Here is a 20,026-nt window from a genome sequence, read left to right on the forward strand (position 1 = left end):
CAAAAAGAATATAAAGTTTTATCAGTGGTGAATGAAAAAGGATTGTTCCGTATATTTCCTACAATATATATTATACACTAAAAATCAAATATTGATGGCTGCCTTTATTTTTGGAATAGCCTGATTCTGACTTAGCAACTGTAACTGTCAGCATTCCTGCAGAGCTACTCTGTAACTAGCTCTGCCCTGGCCTCTACCTGTGGAACCTCTTGCTCATGTACAGCACCTTGCAATAGCTCTTTGGGGAAGGAAAAAACCCACAAGTGAACAAGTACATTTAATTTTGCAAGTAAAGAGTATAAAACTAAGTCATAATTCGAAAAGCCATTTCTATTTTATATAAAAAGACAGTTATTTCAAGTTGTACACTTCAAGGGGAACAGCACCACAGACTAAAAAGGGACAAATTCTATCCATAATTGAGACAGCTAGGAAATATATATGTATCAGTACCATACTTAATGCACTTCAGAAAAACTTAATTTATCCTAATAGCTGCAGCACATTTTGCTTTCTCACACTCATTGTTTCCTAATGTTACTTTGCAGAGTCCTTTGCAACCTGGCTATGTTGGCATCCAAGGCTGCTAAGCTATTTTTAAAGTCCTCTTCATCTCGAGACGTAAATGTTGAGAAAGAAGATGCACTCCAGTCAGACCTCCCTGATAAATCATCAAATGAAATGCAACTAAAATCAGCTACTTTACTGCCTGTTCTCTGAGAAATCCCTGTTGGAAATGGCATCGATGCACGAGGGTATGTACGAGGCTGAGGCTGGTCTGGTTTATCCATGAAATCTTTTGCAGCCCCACTTGGAATGCCTCTTGGTCTCACTTTGTCTCCTTCTGGCTTCGCTTTATCCCCTGTAACTTCAAGAGTGTTTTCCACAGTCTTTTTCACACTGTACCCAGCACTTAATTTATCCAGTACAGTTGGATCCTCACATCCATACTGCTGCATGGAGCTTGGAAGATCACAGTAATAATCCAACCTCTGGCAAGCCCCTCTGCTCTGGGGTAGCACACCACTTCTTCCAGAGACTGGCTGCTGTTTTTTAGAGGCGCTGCTAGTCAGTGGAATATAAATTGTCTCATCCAACTTGGTTTGGTCATCTAGTAAAGTCCCAGAATCACTCCCTGTTTCTGCATCTTGCTTCAATGGAGCTGGTAGTACTCTGGGAGCAGATGTTCCTTCTTCTGTGAATGTACTGTTAATTTTACTTCCTTCAGCAGCAAATTTTTCATAGGACAGATTTTGCATTTCTGCTTCTCCAATTTTATTTGGGATTTGAAGATCTGTATCTATCAAAATATGATCCATTTCTAATTTTTTAAGGTAAGTCATTACTGAAGTACTCCCAGGAAATGGCTCAGGGTGCATCTGCTTTTCATGGTCTTCCAAAAGAGATTTCGAGAGAGTTTTTTCAGGTTTGGGTCTAACATTGTCCCCTGTGAGGTCAGACAGAAGCTTGGCCATACTGCCTTGCAAGGTTCTGTTAAGGTAAGACCAACCAGACAGATTCAAAATCAGTCACTATAAAAAAATAGTTTAAAAATTTTCTGTAGAAAAAAAACATTAGCTGTATCAGACTGTGGCAAAGTTGCAATGCACTTGCTACATATTGTCATAAAATGCAGTACAAATGTGAACCAATTCCAAGTTTTTTAAATTCTTCTTCAGCTCACTGTGGCTAAAAAGTAACTAAAATATCACAGCCCAGTGAAGTTCTCCAGATTATTCCTGGTGTACCTGCTTTGAGCAGCACAAGATGAAATAAACTGATGCCAAGAAACTGTTACAAAGAAGATAGAAGCAGTTATCAAAATCACTAAGAAAGGTTTTCTGAATTATTCTTCCCATTGCATCTAATTTTAAAAAAACATAATAAAAGAAATAATTCTTCTAACTTACTGCTTTCTATGTCAAAAAAGATGAACATTTAAATGTTTACGTCTCTAGCATATACACAAATACATGTAATGTGACATCATTCTACCACCACCTGGTGGTCAGCTAGCAGTCATAGAAGCATCTAAACTGCTGAAGAATTTGACATGTCTATTAAAAATACTCTGTTGTTCCCATCAGTCCCAACTATAAACACAACAGACAACAGTTTTGTTTCCTGTGCACAACATGTCCAAAGCAATTGTATATACACACCTTTATGCATCTGCAAAAAGCTATTTATGTCTCCCAGCTTGCTACTACTTTCAGCATAAAAGAGCGAGATAAAATAAATTCACAGCAATAGTTCTTACTGGCAGATCTGCTATTAAAAGTTAAGACTTCACATAAGTTATGGCAGATAGTATTTTACTTTACCAAGTCATGGAATATGATAACTCTGTTTTAAAACAAAGTTATAGCAGCATTATAACAAAATGAACTGCAAAGAGAAGTTTTAGCCTATGACCTCTCACCACCAAGATACTAAGGTAAAATCCACAGTATGAAAAAAAAAAAACCCCAAGGAATAAGAAAGAATAAATATTTTTTTAAAAGAAAAATAATGTCAGGAGACCAAAAAAAAAGCTTAGCCAATAATACCTGGTGAGTTCCCTCAGTCTCTTAACTTCTGCATTACGCTGACGTAACGTTATGCCCAAAATCTTATTTTCTTTCTCTGAAGCTTCCAGCTTAAACTGAAGGCTCTTCACAGTTCCTAATGCCTCTTCCATTTCTGAAATGCCAAGAAGAACTTTGTAATTATTTCTTCTCACTTTCAAAATGCTGAACAAAGAATAGCCAAATTGAAAACACGCACCAATCTTGAGCTTGGTAGAATGAATGTCATAATGCTGTTTGTTTTCAAGCAATTCTTCTTCTTTATCATGAAAACCTTTTGCGAGATGTTTATTTTCTTCTTTCTGACTTTCTATTATTTTCAGTAGTTCTTCATTTTTAGCCTGCAGTGAATCAAGGCCTTTTTGCGATTCTTTCAATTGACTCTGGAGCATCATATTCAAGGACTGCAAAGAAACCACTACCAGAAGTAAAACATAAAATGTTTAAGTGTTTTGTGTGGTAGCTTGAATTTCTAAACCAAACTAAGTTTTAAAATAAACTTGGTAATATTAATTTTGGTTACAGATAGAAGGGGTTTTTTTTGCAGCAAGATAAAGTTCAAGCTTCCTTCTTAATTATTTAATCAGTCATGTTCATTTTAAGAGGCACATAATGAAAAATAATCTGCTTGGCAGCTATAGAGCCAAATCCCACTACGTTGAGTCTAAAAAGGCCCAACAGTCCATGCAAATACAGTTGCAGCATTACACTCACTTAACTCAGCTATTAGTAAAGGCCACAACACATACAGACATATGAAACTACAGATATATAAATAAATAATAATATCTATTGAAAAAAAGCTTTAACAAATATGCTCCTATCAAGCAACATTATTGGTACTTTACATTCATAGTTGCAGCTCTGTCCAGATGTCTTCTCACTGCCTTCTTGTTCCCTAAGCTGCTGGTTTAATATTCTTAGTCTCCTAAACAGGAATTGTGAAAAAGCACAAATTCAGAAATATTAGAATATGCTCAAAAGGACTGCACTCTAAATTACTTTGGTGAGAAGTTGCTTTTGAGAATTAAATGTCAGGTAATACTTCAGGAATATAAACAAGTCTTAATAACACATTTTTCTTACATTCTGGTACTTCTTCAACACAAAAGACCCTTTCCAAGTATCTGGTAAATATCTACTAAATAACTCTGTTCTGAATTGAAGTGCTACCCAGTTTGAGAACTCCCCTGAAATGAGAGACACTTTTGCACTTGAGAGCCAACTACAAAAAGAATATGAGCAGGCTAACTATCTTGATATTGCAGTTTTCAGAATGATGCATTGACCTCACTCAGTCAAAGGCCCAATCATGAGGTAACTGATGCTACTAAAATACCAAAGTCATGCTATGTATTAATAATTGCTTTTTTAAATTGCTTTTTTTGCCTTACCAGAAAAGTTTCTAATCCATAAATACTACACAGACAAGAAGGGAAGAGCCTTAACAAAGGCAATGTAAACCACACCAGTTAAAGATGCTTTAGGGGCACCTGCAGTAACCACAGGCTCACTGAGTTCCCCACCTGCGCAGCCGGGCATTCTCACTCCGCAGAGGCTGCAAAGCCAGAGCTATTTCAGCTTGGACAGTCATACTTCCCACTACAGCTGGGAGCAATGATACAGAGTCTTCTATTTCACTCATCAACCTTAACATTTCTGAGTCACCTGCAAGAAGTGAGGGAAAAAAGAGACTCCATAAACCTATAAATCTGTAATACAACTAACATTTTACATGTGATTAAGCAATCTGCAAAGTGATTTAATAGTATCTAGGGTTTTTTCCCCAAGAAAACTTCACCTTTAACTGTATTTATTTTAAATTGTTAAGCTTAACTATGAAAACTATGCTTTACATCCTCAGTAAAACACAACCCACCCTCTTTCCAACCAGCTTTGGTGGGACTGTTACTGCAATCTGTCCACACCAGGACCCTTCTTAGGAGAAAGCTCTTTATATGAAATAGCAACAACCTTTATCTTGCTGTCATGATAATATTAAAACATTACAAAAATAAATTAATACTTATCCAGAGTGAATCCTGAAGGTTTTACAGTTGTGGAAACCACAGTAACATGGCACATACCATCTGACACATACAACTTCCAGAAACGGAAATGCTCACTCTTTAATAGAGCACTTGTGTTATTTGCACGCAATAAATCTGCTACACAATGAAAATGTTCTCACCTTGATCTGCTACCAGTGCTCTGAGCTCACCCATAAGATACTTTACAGTCCTAACTTTATGGGCTGTTTCTTCTGGACTTTCTTTTCTAGATTTTAGAACTTTCTTCACATAACTTGTCTTACAGCTTGTATCTCTCACTGGAGATACATCAAGTACATTCAATTCATCTTCTTCACTGACCATGTCCTCACTGTGCTCTTCAGGAGTATCCTCCTCTGTGTCACAGGAGCCATCATGTTTTGCTGGACAGTGATGATGGCCCCTCTGTTCAGTCCTGCCATTCAGCATTTCATGGGATTGTAACAGGACTTGTATGCACCGCATCAAGTCTGCTTCTTTTATCTGCTGCCCTTGGCTTGGGGCCATCTCTGTGCCAGAAGATGTTGGGATCAATGCAGGCACTGAAGGGGTTGATGCTCCTGGTGCTGTACAAGGGATCACACCAAGAAGAGCAGTGCCAGACTGCATTTGTGCAGCAGCAGCAGGAGCAGCAGAAACCACTGGGCAAACCACAGGTCCTCCCATCTCTGGCACACATTGATTGGCACTGTCAACAGGAACGCCCTGCATAAAGAATATTCTAATTAAACAAAAAATTAACGTGATTTTTATATCTTTAGGGAAGAAAACCTAACAGCACCACACTTGTCTGACTCAATGTAGACTTGTTAATTCTTTGCTAATTATAAGAATAACTACAAATTAATAACTGAGTAATTTTCATGTATAATAAGGAGCAATTAAAATGTAAATCTGATTTAGATTACCTCTATCTTAAATGTTATGGGCAACATTAAAGCACAGTTCTTTTACAACTGTTCTGTAACGAAAAAACCTCAGCAGTTTCTTGAATCCAACCAGAACAGGGAAGAAAAAAAAATGAAGGACAACACTGTTACCTTTCAGTATTTTAAGTAGATGAATTTCTTAAAAATCAAGGTCATCACTAGCAATACATGGACTACCTGCAGATGGAACATAAGTCTACAGCCTTACAGATTCAAGGTGGAAGCCCTTTGCTACATTTCCCGAGGTGGCAGCTGGTATTCTCCATCACCTCTATTCTATTCCCCGAAATACACAGGCATTTGAACATGTGGCTCCAAGATAATGCAGCGTGTCTGAAGAAATAATTGCCTTGATCATTGGCAGGGAAAGCTCCATATGATATATGATTTCTTCTATCAGGAGCTGGTTAATGATCCTAGTGTGCATTACTGAGAATGCAATTAATAGTAATCAATAATTTCCTGCACTTTCCATGTTTGCTGTCCATTACAGAATTCCCCAGGCAGAAACAAGAAGCCAGTTGAAATGCCTCTAATTTCATTTTTTGGTGTCTACATTAAATGTGTTTTGAATAGCAGCATTTTCTCTGTGCATTACTACAGTTTGAAATACACAATTTTTTTAAAGGAAAATTATTAGGAAAACCGACAAGTAAACGCATAAATATATAGGCAGTGCTAATTCAATGTTTATTGATAGTGAGAATCAAACTTTTACTTACTGACTGAGTGGATAAGGGATTAGCTGAATGCTGCAGGGACAGTGCTGATGTGGAAGCAGGTAACTGATAATTCAAAGCTGTAACGTTTTGACATCCTAAAAGAAAACAACGTTCATAGATCAGGGCAATGTGGGACAAAACTCATGCACTTAAATAGTCAGCTCTACATGAATAGTTCCACTAACCCTGATTTGAGGTAGGAGGAGGAGTTACAGTAGGAATTTCATTACTCTTCTGAGGGGGTTGGCCAGTTATCAGAGACATCTGAGTTTGCACATGCTCGTACAGTTTCTGATACACCCCAGGAGAGTGTTCATTGCAAGGCACATGCGTTGATTGAACCATCTGATTCTGTGCTGCACTGGAAAGTTCCTTCTCAGTAGAAGGTGTGGTAGATAAGGCAACTTTTCTATTTGATATTGGCACTGTAGAGAAAGAACAAAAAACCTCAGTCTGAAGGTGCCTGTCTTCTTGATCTACACAAACCCATTGTATTGTCTAGCAGATTCTGGCAGGCTCCCTTGAAAATGGAAAGAAAGATCTTATGATCCAGTATTCCAGTCAGATTTTGATTCACCAGCAAATTATGATCCAGTATTCCAGTCAGATTTTGATTCACCAGCAAATTAATCCATCAATTTTTTCTTCCAGATAGAGCAACCTAAACCAGTTGGACAGGCAGCTGTCCTTGAAGGAAGCACAGAAGGTATCCTACAGAAGGTGTGTTCTAAAATGCAATTCTTAAAATCTCTGCTTAGGTACAATTAAAACTCAGTAATTTTACAGCACTGGGAAGATATCAGCTACATGCTCACTTCCTGCAATTCCCAATGGGCATTCTGCTACACACCTGTCTACAGGCCCCACCCACCTACTGGATTAGAAATTGCACAGAAGAAACAGGGCGCAGAGAGGCAGAAATGATAATAAGTGAAGTATTTCCCCTGGGAGCAACTCAGCCAACAGCACTTCATCTACCTTTTTATTCAGTGTTTTGGCCACTAAATCATTTGAGCTCTTGTCATTTCTAGCCACACTTCCCTGTTTCCACAGATCCTTCTTTGAGAAAAGCCTGGCTTGGACACTGAACTCCAGACCAGTTTCTAGCAGTGGATCCTAAACTGAGGCCAAGGACTGCAATGCTTCCCTGTCCAAGAGCTATAAGGAAAGGGTATTGTCATTCTCCTCCACACTTCCTACTAGATAAACCTGATGATGCTGATATTTGTAAACACACTCAACTTTCTTCCTTATACATGAAGTTCAAACATCTCTGAATTTCAGGAATTATTTAGTAAACATTTAAGATTTCTAAAAGACAATACATCCTTTTGTGGATTCAACCCAGGATCAACCTATGAACAAACAGCAACAATTATTTGAAGCCTTGTTGTATCTCAAGAGGTTGAGGAGTCACTCAGTGTTGTTTGAATAAAAAAAAAAAATCAAGCCTAAGAAAGCCCACTTACCAATTTCTTTTTGGACAGGGGCAGGAGTAATGATTCTTTTTAACCCCCTCTTCTTGGAAGTATTTCCTTTGGTTAGCAAAGGCTTGGAAGTAATTTTAAAAGTAGTTGTTTTCCCAGGTTGTTTATGGACAGTCTCCCTTCCTAGTATTAGTTGAAAGAAAAAGTGGTCAACAAAACAAATAAAGAGAGTATTACAAAACCTAAAAATGTAACCTGTGTTTTCAATAGGTACAACCTGTAGCTTCCTTGTGTAAGACATTCTTCAGTAAAGCTGCACAATGGTCAAGTCCATTATGAACAGCATCAACCTGCACAAAGAACACTGCAGTCAGCAAACGAGTACCAGCGTTTTGTTTCAGTAAACCAAGATGCTGTTTTAGATGTGAGTGTACCCCACTCTGCCACCTGGCAAAGAACAACTCATAACCAAAAAAAAGTATCATTTCCAATGTACAACTTTGCAATTCCATGGAAGTTTGCAAACATGCAGATTCTGCAAAATAACTAAATTGTGTTGTTGCACTCATGTCCCTTTGCTGGATTTTATGTTAATTATGTGTATGTGTTTTATTCTTATTTCCATGTACAGTTAAACATTTATCTACAGCCTACTTGTATTTCGAAGACAACTGGCTCAGCACTACAGAAAAACCAGTCCTGCAGCCCTGACTCCGTGCTACTCTTTCTTTCCTGCACAAAAACCAAACAAGGGTGACTGCTCTTCTGTGAGGGCCAGCCCTTGCCCATCAGAAGCTTATTTGTGTTTGCAAAATGTATCCTGTGCCTTAAGGACATTTGTCAGAGCCAAACTCACTGCACACAAAGCCCATCTGCTCCTATCTGCAAGATGCAGCACAGACACTCTCGCTTGCCTTGCAGAAGCAATTTCAGGTTCAGATGCAAATTAATTAAGATCTAAATTAATGTGGCTTTCCTCTGTTACTCAAGGTATTCCAATTTCCCTTCTCTTTAGATAAGGGGGATGACTGTGTTAAAGAGTCATTTAATTACCTGATCGTCAGATTCAGTGGAATAGAATTCGACATCAGAATGACATCCTTTCCTTAAGACAAACCTGAAAAAGTGAAATTCATTGTTTATACAACCTCCTTAATATGAAACAAAGTAAAAAAAAAACCAACTTACTTTCCTTCAATAATAGCAAGCAAAAGAAAATTAATTTTATCATGAAACAAAATAACTTTCTGAAAACTTTGCATGGTTGCAACAAACACGTTAAGCAGATAATAACACTTTACATCAAAGAAGAATTCAGTCTCCACTCAACAGTCTTACAGCTAGTAACTATATAAATTCAATCTTTTATAAATAAAAGATGAAGACTGAAATCTGTACTTTTTTATGCAAAATTTCTATTCAGTCTGTGCCTGTCTGTCCATGGGCTGCTTAGAACCTTTAAGCTCAAAATGTTTGATATATACACACAAGGATTTTCTGTCAATTGCGAGGTATGACATGTATAAGGCTCCAAAATACACCAATTTTAAACAGTATTTGTGAATAAGGCCTTACTGTTTTCTTCCATTTGTTAGTTTAGCTGCTCCTGACAGCCTTCCAGAAGACAGAGCCTGTTGATTACAGAAATACACTTTGATTTTCATGGAGTATTTTCACAACACACTTGAAGACTACTGTTGCCCACCAATTCCAAGAACTTTTGCCGAGGTGAATCAGTTCAAGAGAAGTTTCAAGCTCTCAGGCCAAGGAGGGGGCCAGTAAGGCCTGAGACTTGTGGGTTTCATTTCACAAAGCACACCTTGACAGCAGGATGCTTTGTTAATTGCCACAGCATTCTACAGACAGTCACTCACCTAAGGACACTCCAAGGGCTGATGTACAAACACGTTTCAAACAGAAACCAGGCTTGATAAATACAGACCTGAACCGTGGGGACTTTAAGAATCAACTATGGCCAGAGCACACAGCACAAATACATAATCACAGTCACACAATCACACAGCCAGAATCACAGCGTGGGTGAGGCTGGAAGGGACCACAGTGGCTCAAGCAGGGCCATCCCAGAACACACGGCACAGGTCTGCATCACGACCTGTTCCTGAATATCTCCTAAACCGAGACTCCACACCCTCTCTGGACAACCTGTTCCTCCTCATGTTCACATGGGAGCTCCCTGTGCGTCGGTTTCTGCCCATTGCCTCGTGTCCTACTGCGCGGCCCCAGCGAGCAGAGCCTGGATCCATCCTCTGACACCCACCTTTAGCAATTTACACACATTGCTAAGGTCCGCTCTCAGTCATCTCCTCTCGAGGCTGAACATCCACATCCCCTTCAGCCTTTTCTCGTAAGAGAGATGCTCCAGTCCCCAGTCATCCTCGTTGCCCTCCGCTGGAACCGCTCTGGGAGCTTCACGTCTCTCGGGCAGAGAGACAAGCCCAGAACCGCACACAGCGCCTCAGGACCGCCGTCAGGTGGCTGAGGTGCAAGCCGGGCTCGGCCTCGGAAGGCCCGACCTCGCGCAGGAGTCGCTACGCGGACGGCGGGAGGGATCCCCCCACGGCCCCTCACCCCCTCCGAGCACACCCGGGCTCTGGCGAGAAGACCCAGAACGAGAGCCGAGCCCCGCCTGCTCCCCCCGGCCCTCACGCACCTTGCGGGACCGCGCAGCCCCCGGCGCGGCCATGGCCCCGGCCCGGCCCCGCCCACGTCCGCCCCGCCGCGCCCGCGCCGACCAATCAGCACCCGGTCCGTCCGCGAAGGGGCGTGTCCAGCGCAGGGGCGGGGCTGACGCCCCCGCCTCGCGGCGCGCCGGCGGCCGCGGGCGCGGGAAGGGGAGGGAGAGAGGCGAGGCAGCGCGGCCGGGGATTGGCGGAGAGAGGGCGGGAAGAGCCAATGGGAGGCGAGAAGGGCAAAGGGCGGGGCTAAGGCCGGCCGTGAGGGGGCGGTGCGCGGCCTGAGGGAGCGTCCCCTCCCGGGGCGGGTGGTGCCGGCCGGCTGCCGCCCTGCGGCCGAGTGTCGTGCGGTTCCCTAGGGAACCTTTGGGAAGAGCAATCCCTGTGGCACAGGGGCTCCGTATACTCATAAAATAAGTGGAAAACCGAGCCTTGAAGGTGAGTGGTCACAGAATCGATCAGGTTGGAAAAGATCTCCCTGCTTGTCGAGTCCAGCCTGTGACCGAACGCCACCGTGTCAGCCAGGTCGTGGCTCTTAGTGCCGCCTCCAGTCTTTCCTTAAACACCTCCAGGGTCCGCTGCTCTACCACATCCCTGGGCAGCCCATTCCAATATCTAACCACCCTTTCAGTGAAGAAATTCCTCCTCGTGTCTAACCTGAATCTCGCCTGGCGCAGCTGGAGTCTATGTCCCTTTGTCCTGCCTGGCCCCTCCGGGCCTGCCTGTGCTGCTGGAGGGACAGAAGGTAAAGCAGGCTGACGTGGGAAAGGAGGTGCTGGATCATAGTGTGCAGGCTGAATCCATCGGTTCTTGGTTCTGCACGCTGCCTCGCAGCTTGTTAAACCTTCTGTGGCATTCCCAGAGAACACCCATTTATGCACATCATCAAGGATGGTACCTCAGGCTCCACACTCTCGAGCACACACACTGTTTATCACTGACATATCAGTATTTTGCATTTCCTTGCTTTTATTAACCAAATAAATAGAGCTTCTGAATACACAGAATTGGAAGCAATTACATTTACTCAGGCTGAAAATGTGGTTGCATTATTATGCTATTAAGACTACTATAGCAGAAGTGTATATAAATATTCAACATCTCTTCTCTCGCAATGTGTAAATTGTGTTGTTATTACCATGTTAACATTTACACTGAAACTATGACAAACCTGAATTAAAAATACGTTGTGAAGATATTTATCATCTTGTCAAGAAAAACCCCAAAAACCCAGAAACTGAGAAGGGTTTTCTGGCAGGAATTAGGAGACTACTTAAATTCTTCTCTTTGGAAAATTAAAAATTATAAGATCACTGTAATAGAACAGCTGAAGGAAGGAATATAAACTAGAGAAATAAAAAAGAAAGATTAAAAAAACTCAAGAAGACATGTGGCAACTCCCAAATTAGAGCCAGAACCATGGGCACACTTTCTTCTTTAGGTAGTTTCTGGAAGTTTATGGATAAATTCTCGTTCAACTGATAGATGTGGTTGCAGTATTTAAAAAAGGAAGAGTTATTCCAAGGTGTTTAGCAATAGGTAACATTAAAAAACCCAATCCCCGCCTCTCCCTTCCTTTGATTTGAAGACACACAGATCAGCCAGCACTTCATTTTTTCATGAGGAGGAAAATGAATACGGAAAGCTATCAGGTTCCATTCTTGCCAACTGAACCATTTTGAAACTACAGATGAAGCGGCAAGATTGTCCTAGAAATAATTTTTTAAAATGCAACTGCAAGGATTTAAAAAGTGCATAAATAATTAAAATTCTTGTGGTCACAGACCTCCAAGGAGTCACTCTTTAAAGACAAGAACAAGCTGTCATTCTACCAAGACTGGTAGAATTACAAGAGTTTGCAGCAGTGTATGCAGAGCATAGAGTCAGCCATCAGAAGATGGATACTTTTTCTGACTGACACTGGCTTTCTTTCTTGAAATAGTCTGGGGAATCACTGAATATCTCTGGACCTGTCTGTTTGTTATGGTAAAACTGTGATTAAAAAAAAAGATTGTTCTTTGTCTTACATACTGAAATGCTTCAAAGTCATGAGCTGCATTCATACATAAAATTATATTGTTACTCATATTTATCATCAAGATATCTTTCAGAGAGAAAATTTAATTCCATTTAGTGAAACCATTTTTATCTTTTCCTCCTGTTTTACAGATAACTAACATTCCTCAAACAATTCCAGGACATGATTTTGGATATGGCTGAGGCCTTTGTGAAAGAAAGCTGACAGTCTTCCAGTTTTCACCCCTATTTGGTGTAGAAATAATGCTAATGTCAATCAGAAAAGAAGAAAAAATCTGGCAAATGTGATATAAATAAAAGCGTAGTATATGTGGAAGAAAAGATCCAAATCATTAGCCAAGGAAGAGCTGCCTGAATGATGAATAATTAAAACATACTTGTGGTTGAATTTGCAATCTTAATGCTTGAGGTGCTGTCCATATTGCATGAAGCATCACTGAAAATAAGAAGAAGCTTGTTCTTACCCTAAATCATTTACAGAGTGAGTTGAAATACCAGGGTCTTACAGAAAACTGTGTACAAGACTGATGTGTTTAATAATGATGAGGAAATAAATACACATAGAACAAAGCTTTCGAGGAGCAGAGATTTTTGAGGGATAAATTCTCAAATAAGATAAAACAATGCTCTTTTGTTGCAGGAAGGAGACAAAGCAAAGAAAATGAGCCTAATAAAGGTGACAGAAGTTACATCAATCAATCAATCAATCAATCAATCAGTCAATCAACCCAGTTTCGTCAGAAAATGGGTACCTACCTAGAAAAACCAAGGCATGTTCATATTCAATGTATGTCTGGAACTGCCTTGCTACCAGTACTAACAAATTCTAGTGATTTAATTAAAATACTAACCTAAGCATGACTGTAGCACCAGCACAAACTAATATTAAGCTTTCCTCTGAGCAGTTTACAACCAAAAAGTTGTGTGGACTTAACAAGGGAGCAATTCACAAAATAAGGAGCTTTTTATAAGACAAGTAGGTCAAGAATATCAGTGGTAATTGTTTGAGACTATTTTGGTAGTTCCCCAAATCCCTGTAAATGTAGAATTAGGGAATATAGCTACAACTTGGCTAATGGAAAGCAAATTAATAGGCTTTTGTCTATCCACCTATCCTTCAATCTACATGGAGCCAACAGAAAAGGGGAGGTGAATAGCAATGAATAGATAGATAAGAAAGCAACCTAAAGAAGACAGATACTTTGTTTTTCAAAGTCAGGCATAAGGCATGTCTTGACCACAGTAAAATATTATTAGAGGAAGCAGAAATTGAATAGAGAACATTTCAGTTGGATAGGTAGAGATATAATGAGGAGGTTAATATTGATGCATTATGGACCCTAGAATTGCAGTGCAATTGTAAAAGAGGCTTCAAAATAATCTACACTAGATTTTCAAGGTCTCAGTCCAATTTCAATCATGCATGGTGAAAGCTACTGCAGGGCTTGCTGCATGGGAGATCTGTGGTCTCAGTGGATCACAAATTCTGTCATCACATTTTGATATTCTGATGTCTTTGGAAGTAATGTGTCTATAAACCATGAATTTCCTCTTTGTATTATGCAAATATAGAGGGGGAAATATAACTTGGCTTTGGTCTGTCTGCCCATATTTAAGTGAAGGATCTTATGTAAAGCACATTAAATGGTCTTCATCCTGAGAAGTTCTCATAAGGACGAGATCAGAAGGGTTTTGAATTGCGACTTGTAGGAGACATCACTAAGAGTCGAGCTGTTATGGCCTTTCTGAGCTGATGACGGTGTCACACGCAGAGTACTCAGCAGGTGACACGGTGCTGGCAGCGGGTGACACTGAGCTGGCACAGGACTGCTGCAGGAGGCTTGACTCCCACTAGATGGCGGCACGGGCACATAAAATAATTCGCTCTGCGCTAAACCTAAAAGGCATTTTCGATCTTCCTGAGATAAATCCAAGCACATTTTTGGTTAAGGAATACTAGGAGAATTCCACTGATATATCATAGAATCTTTGTCACAACTTGTCTTTTCATGCAGTCTTACTGACAAGAGTAATGTTTTATTATTGGAAGTGTGTGAAAATAGTAATTTTTACCTAAAGCACTATTTATTTATTGCTCTACTAAATATAAAATCCACTAGGACATCAAACTGATCTTTAAAACCACATAGACAGCTTTCACAGTGTGCAAGTTTAATAACAGATCTAGAATCCGATGGGTTTAGGAGAAAAACAAACTCTAACAACAGATTAATTTCTCAAATATTCATTTTCATTCTATGTTATGAAAAGAAATGAAGCAATAGAAGAACAGCAAATAAAATATCTGAGCAGAATTCTCTCTAATTAGAGTGTTTGTTCAAATTTCCCATGAGGCAGGTTTTGGAACTAGTACTAGCAGTGAGAGTATTGAGGTCAAAGGTCAATGAGGTTGGTCCCACCAAGGTTAAATCCTGTAACTTTGACTGTTTTAGGAGAAAATTCATAGATAAGCAGGTTATAATATTTAAGAGACTTAAAAATAATATACTTGTGCTGCAAATAGCCAGCAGAGCTTTAACCACAAATTTTTGCTTGAAGCTTTAACTTCCATTTGAGCTGTACCAGATCATTGGGATGATGTCAGTGGGTCCCTTCCAAGCTGAATGATTCTGTGGTTCTGATTCAAAACCTTTTTCTTCTACTTCTGTTCTTCTTCACATCCACTTTTGATTACCTCAAATCTATTTGCCTTGCTCACATCCATGGCCTAACCTCATGTGAATTAAAGTTTTCAGGAAATAAAGCATGATCCCACATTGAAATTATGGGACTAGGCAGTCTTCAGTTTGTAAATGTTTGCCCAACTGTGCTAAATTGGATGAATGAGAGGTCCTTTCCTAAGATCTGCAGTGAATCAATCACACCAATGCCTCTAACTAGTCAGTCACATCAGCTCAGTAACCTGGTTGTTTTACACTGATAACAGAAATTCACAAACGCACTTCCCTCTCTCTATGGAATAGTTAAAAGACTTGAAGAAGTCACATGTTTAAATGCTGCGAGAAGGTTGTAGGTATTTTTCTGAATCCATAGTGAAACCCATGACTGTATTTCCTGTGTTATCATCATTACCTGATAAGCTTTTAAATTCTGGTTTCTTGAGGGTGTGTGAGAAGACTGCAGTTTGCTTTCCATACATATTGACTATCAATTGCCATTAGATCCAAACCCATTGCCTGCCTTTTGGTTTTCTTAGTAACTGAAAACACATGTTGTGGTACTGACTTCCCCTCATATACTTGGGTTTCTTATACAGAGACTGCCTGAATATGAGGTAGTGTGGAAAGATGCTGATGTTTCCTTTGACACAAGAAGTTTGCTCCAGTCTTCTACATTAACTATACAGAATCAGAGTGAGTGAGGAATAGCAAGACACAACCAGGATAGTGGTTCAGTAATCAGTCCTGGCTGCTGAGTGACACTGGAAACAAAAAGGAAATCTTTTGTGATCACACTCACAGCAAAGGCACAGCCCTGCAGAAGCAGCTGTAGCAAACTGTTACATGAAGCCTACAGCTTTTGTCCCTGTCTCTCCAGCTGTCTTCCCCAATGCTTAATTTGTCATCAATTGTCTGGAAAGGAAAAAGCTATTACAAATATTCTTGCCTCATTGATCCCTGAAAGAAGACAGTCAAAGTAATTCCCACATTCCTAATAAAAGATTTCTTCCTGGCTTTCAGTGGTTACCTGGTTAAAACATGATTACTTGGTCTCCTTTTGCAACAAAAACATCAACTCAAAATCACAATATACAGCATCTTCATTCAGGACACCATGGAAGTATGAATAACCTTTCAACTCCGAGCAGGTTACATGCTAGGGCTATACACTTCAGCCACTCAATTTATTCAGTAAAATGTCCAATATTCCTTACACTCTCAAATGAGTCTTCTGGGAGATTAAGTACCTCCTACATATGAGCCAGTCCAGCTATAGACAGTATAGCACTCCCTTCCACCTGGGGATAAGCACAAATTAAAAATGCATCACAGGAAGTATGCATCCTATCTGCCTCCATTCAGAGGATGAAAGTTTTCTGTAATCCAGTATCACCCTCAAAATACTTGACTTGGGCTTGACCTAGGCTTTTCTTTTTGAGGTGTGCTGTGATATGTGGTGAGCATTAGTGATATCAGAACTAACTGGATGGCCAAAGCCCGTATTTGTTTGGTACATTTAAGAAAGATTATAGCAAAAATACTTCACAAATAAAGTGGGAAGATAAAGTGGAAGCACATGAATGATTACAAGTCATAAAAATACAGGTAAAATTAACAGTCTGAGTACAGATAATAACTAGGTTTGTAACTACTGGAAGGATGTTAATTTTACAGAAGAGTGGCCTGAATAATTTTGTGTTTATCAGTGGACATTTATTCATGCGTATTCTTTCTTTGGCAAGAGGGGTATGACTTGGGTGAGCAAGTGATCTGAGTATGAAAAATGGAAATCTTCAGGGCCAGAGGAAGCACAGCTGAAGAAATAATCTACTTTTCACTATATAGAAACAGCTAATAGATCAGTATTCACCATCTCTTGTATTTATATTATCCATATGGAATATTTATGGATGTGTAAGTGGAGCAAATTACCCAAACTAAAAAGGTAGTCAGTGTTAACACTATTACTGGAATAACAGAATAAGAAACCTATGGATGTAGATTATCAATGTTTAATGTATTTGCCCCAGAAGTGGGAAAGATATCTCTTGCTCTTTGATTTGGGACCTTTAAGAGCTCTGGTGTGATGTCTTTCCATTCTCTCCAAGGCATCCTTCCTGATGTCTGGGGAACATCGCTGTGGGCCACAGCAGATGTACAACAAACAGATTCAGATCTCTGGCATCAAACTTGACATGTCAAAGCAAAGAAGGCAAGCCTAGAGGTCACCTGGTCTCTTCTTCTGCCCCAAGGCTGGATCAGAGATGTCTGTGCCCATCCCACCAGGAGCCTGCTCTTGAAGACCTCCAGCCTTTCCATGTGGCATTCCATGTCCTGCAGCCCTGAGGGCATCAGTGGCCTTACTGGTCCTGCCCAGCCTCCCTTGGAACAGGCCTCATGCCTGCCCTTGGGCCAGGGACTTTTATTTCAGCCCAGCCAAGGGCCATCAGTGCCTGCTCCTGCAGTGCTGTGGAATGCCAGGCTCAAGCCACAGCCCCACTTTGCTTGGCCATGTGCCTTCCTGATCTCAGTCTGCTGACTGGTGTTTGGCTTCACCTCGGACCTGCTGCATCACCAGAACTTGCCAGATAACACTGGCTTGACCTGCCTCCCCTGGCCTGCCCTGATTCCTTGCTAGGAGCAGTGGGATGGGCCCTGTGCGGGGGTCTCTGCCCTGCCAGTTGTGGCACTGGTCGTGGCTCCAGGCATCCCACCCCTGAGGGAGCCACTGGCCCTTGTGCACTCTGAGTTACCATCCTCCTGAGCAATCTGTTGCAATGCTTCACTGTGAAAAAGTTTGTCCTGCTCCCCTCTTAAATCTTCCCTGGTGGATTTGAACCTACTGTTTTATTATCTATACTTCATGAACTTGGACAGCATCACTTCCCTTTCTTCTTTACAGTAGGGTTTTAAAGATTTGAAGGCAATTACTATGTCATTGTTGGTACTCCATTTTCTGTGGTAAACAACATGAAATTGCTCAATCCTGCTTGTGTGTTGTGTTCCATAAAACTTTATTTACTCTTATCTGAAAATTTCAGCTGATAAACATCCTTCTTGAAATATAATGCCCAAAAAGGGACAAAACACTTCAGCTGAGACCTTACCAATGCTAAGAATAACGGGAGGATTACATCATCTGTCTATAAATGTTACCCCTGTTTATATTTCCCAGTACAATGTTTTTCTCTTTTGCAACAGCACAGTGTTGTCAACTGATGCTGAACTTGAATTGCATGATAGTCCCCAAAACTTTCTGCAAGAGTGTGAGAAATCCAGTTGTTCTTTATGTTGTGTGTATTGCTGCTGAATTCTGACTCACTGTGTTGCACATTCCTGTATTGAATAGCTACCTTTTTTTCCACAAGACTTCTCTAATTTGTTAAAATATGTTAAGGGAATTTTTGATCTAGTTTTCATCCTCTAGGTCCTTGGGATTAGAATCTGCTTCCTTTAATCTACCTACATATAGCAGCCTCTACACAATTCATATATCAAATACTTTCCCTTCCTATCAGCAAAGTAATTAATAACGCAAACATTTCAATTACCATTTTGGTTCAATGTTAACATCACAGTATAATGAATCAGTTTTGTCAGAAAATGTTGTGAGAAAAATTCAGTGTTTTACACCTTCTGTACTGCTTGGGTATTCCAGGTTAGGCTTGCTGCTGTAGCGGTTTGGCTTCAGAAAGTGGCACTGGGGTGACGAGGAAATAGATTCACTGCAAACCTTGTCATTACATGTTACCTTGCTTATGTTATATATATATATGTGTGTGTGTGTGTGTGTGTAAAATTAAGTAGTATTTTTGTAGGTTTGAGAAATTCCCTGATGCATTAAAAAAAAAAAAACAACAAAACCACCAGACTTCTCTGCCTGTGAAAATTATGAGCTTTGATTATCTTTCTAGGGAATTAGGTAAGAGCTGGGCCAGATACCACCATCCATTTAAAATGGAGTCTCAGCTGGGCCCAGTAGAATTGCTGTAAATCCACACAAGTCCCTATTAATCAATATGTTTACCTGAGCTAGGAAGCTGACCTGTATTCTTGGTTTAGCCACTGGGAGCTTTCTGAATCTGAGCTTATCCGAGCTCCAAATATTTCTTACTCCTTTTGGACCTTAACCTCAAGCATTTGAAATGATTAGGGAACTTACTATTTATTTAGTAGTAGGCTTGTGATTATTTCCTTTATAAACCACATAATAGTGCTGAAAATGTATCATTATCTGCTCCTTGAAACAATAAGGAAATCACTAAAACTAAGCATGTGTTAGATATGTCTCCTTAGCACTGGGACTACATCAAAGGATGCAAGTAACGGCTTGAAGGCAAATTGTTGTCTTCACCTTAAATTATTCAGTTGAATTAAAGAGCATTAAATCATCAATATTATCATCATCTTCACCTTAATTATCTTCTCTGAGAAAAGCAATTATTGAAGTAGAATAGAACTTAGTCACAAAAAAGCATTTATCCTTTCAGCCCAGGTTCTCCTAACCTGTTTCATGGGATGAGAACTATCCTTCACTTTTTCTCATCCAGCTCCATCACAGTTTTTACCTGGAAAGTTTGCTTTTGATCTTCAATATTTCAATATTTCTCATCTAAAGCACTCAAGCAATCATTTTTACTTCCACTTGTGGAACAGCCATGCAAATCCTGTGATATCCTGCTCATCATATTTCCTGAAGTATTTGGGCAAATAATTAGACAACCTTTCTCAGGATCTGTGTCATATCTCTTTTATGTTAAAAAAACAAAATTAAAAAGTAAAAATCACTGCCTACTACTTTGCCCAGCCTGGTAATGAAAGTGACTGGAGATCTTTTCATATCTTATGACTCTCTGTTGTCTTATGAGAAATTAATTCAGTGGTCTCACTCTGCTTGCTAGTGAATATGTTAGCATAAT

General features: G+C 40.1%; 1 protein-coding gene and 1 long non-coding RNA gene across 6 annotated transcripts in view; one reads left to right on the top strand and one right to left on the bottom strand.

Annotated features, from left to right (window-relative positions):
* LOC116446825 overlaps positions 1 to 7,761 on the top strand; it is a 30,624-nt gene extending 22,863 nt beyond the window's left edge. For all 3 annotated transcript variants that reach the window (XR_004241395.1, XR_004241396.1, XR_004241397.1), the window contains exons 2-3: positions 549 to 755; positions 6,921 to 7,761. This is a non-coding gene — a long non-coding RNA (uncharacterized LOC116446825). The remainder of the gene's footprint in view (positions 1 to 548; positions 756 to 6,920) is intronic.
* CCDC14 (coiled-coil domain containing 14) lies at positions 265 to 10,414 on the bottom strand. Of its 3 annotated transcripts, none has more exons than XM_032115209.1 (13): positions 10,368 to 10,414; positions 9,272 to 9,327; positions 8,750 to 8,813; positions 7,974 to 8,046; positions 7,739 to 7,879; positions 6,455 to 6,694; positions 6,270 to 6,364; positions 4,759 to 5,323; positions 4,094 to 4,235; positions 3,416 to 3,495; positions 2,767 to 2,985; positions 2,550 to 2,682; positions 265 to 1,491 (listed from the first exon to the last, which is right to left on the bottom strand). In XM_032115209.1, exons 1-13 carry the CDS (start codon positions 10,398 to 10,400, stop codon positions 522 to 524), a joined length of 2,811 nt encoding a protein of 936 aa, XP_031971100.1. In that variant the 5' UTR covers positions 10,401 to 10,414; the 3' UTR covers positions 265 to 521. The 3 variants fall into 3 exon arrangements, with proteins under 3 accessions (XP_031971100.1, XP_031971102.1, XP_031971101.1); XM_032115211.1 differs by lacking the exon at positions 10,368 to 10,414 and adding an exon at positions 9,975 to 10,011 and having other exon boundaries at positions 522 to 1,491; XM_032115210.1 differs by lacking the exons at positions 6,455 to 6,694; positions 10,368 to 10,414 and having other exon boundaries at positions 522 to 1,491; positions 9,272 to 10,285.
* Positions 10,415 to 20,026: the final 9,612 nt, after the last annotated feature.

The sequence above is a fragment of the Corvus moneduloides genome, chromosome 7, assembly GCF_009650955.1.
Source record: "Corvus moneduloides isolate bCorMon1 chromosome 7, bCorMon1.pri, whole genome shotgun sequence".
Classification (NCBI taxonomy): Eukaryota; Metazoa; Chordata; class Aves; order Passeriformes; family Corvidae; genus Corvus; species Corvus moneduloides.

Bases quoted from the DNA above. Each gene is read 5' to 3' on its own strand.
- CCDC14 (XM_032115209.1), bottom strand. From the start codon at position 10,400: ATGGCCGCGCCGGGGGCTGCGCGGTCCCGCAAG. The intron at 2,986-3,415 runs GTAAAGTACCAA...TACTTCTGGTAG, and splicing joins ACAGAGCTGCAACTATGAAT to TGGTTTCTTTGCAGTCCTTG. The intron at 2,683-2,766 runs GTGCGTGTTTTC...TTGGCATTTCAG, and splicing joins TTCTACCAAGCTCAAGATTG to AAATGGAAGAGGCATTAGGA.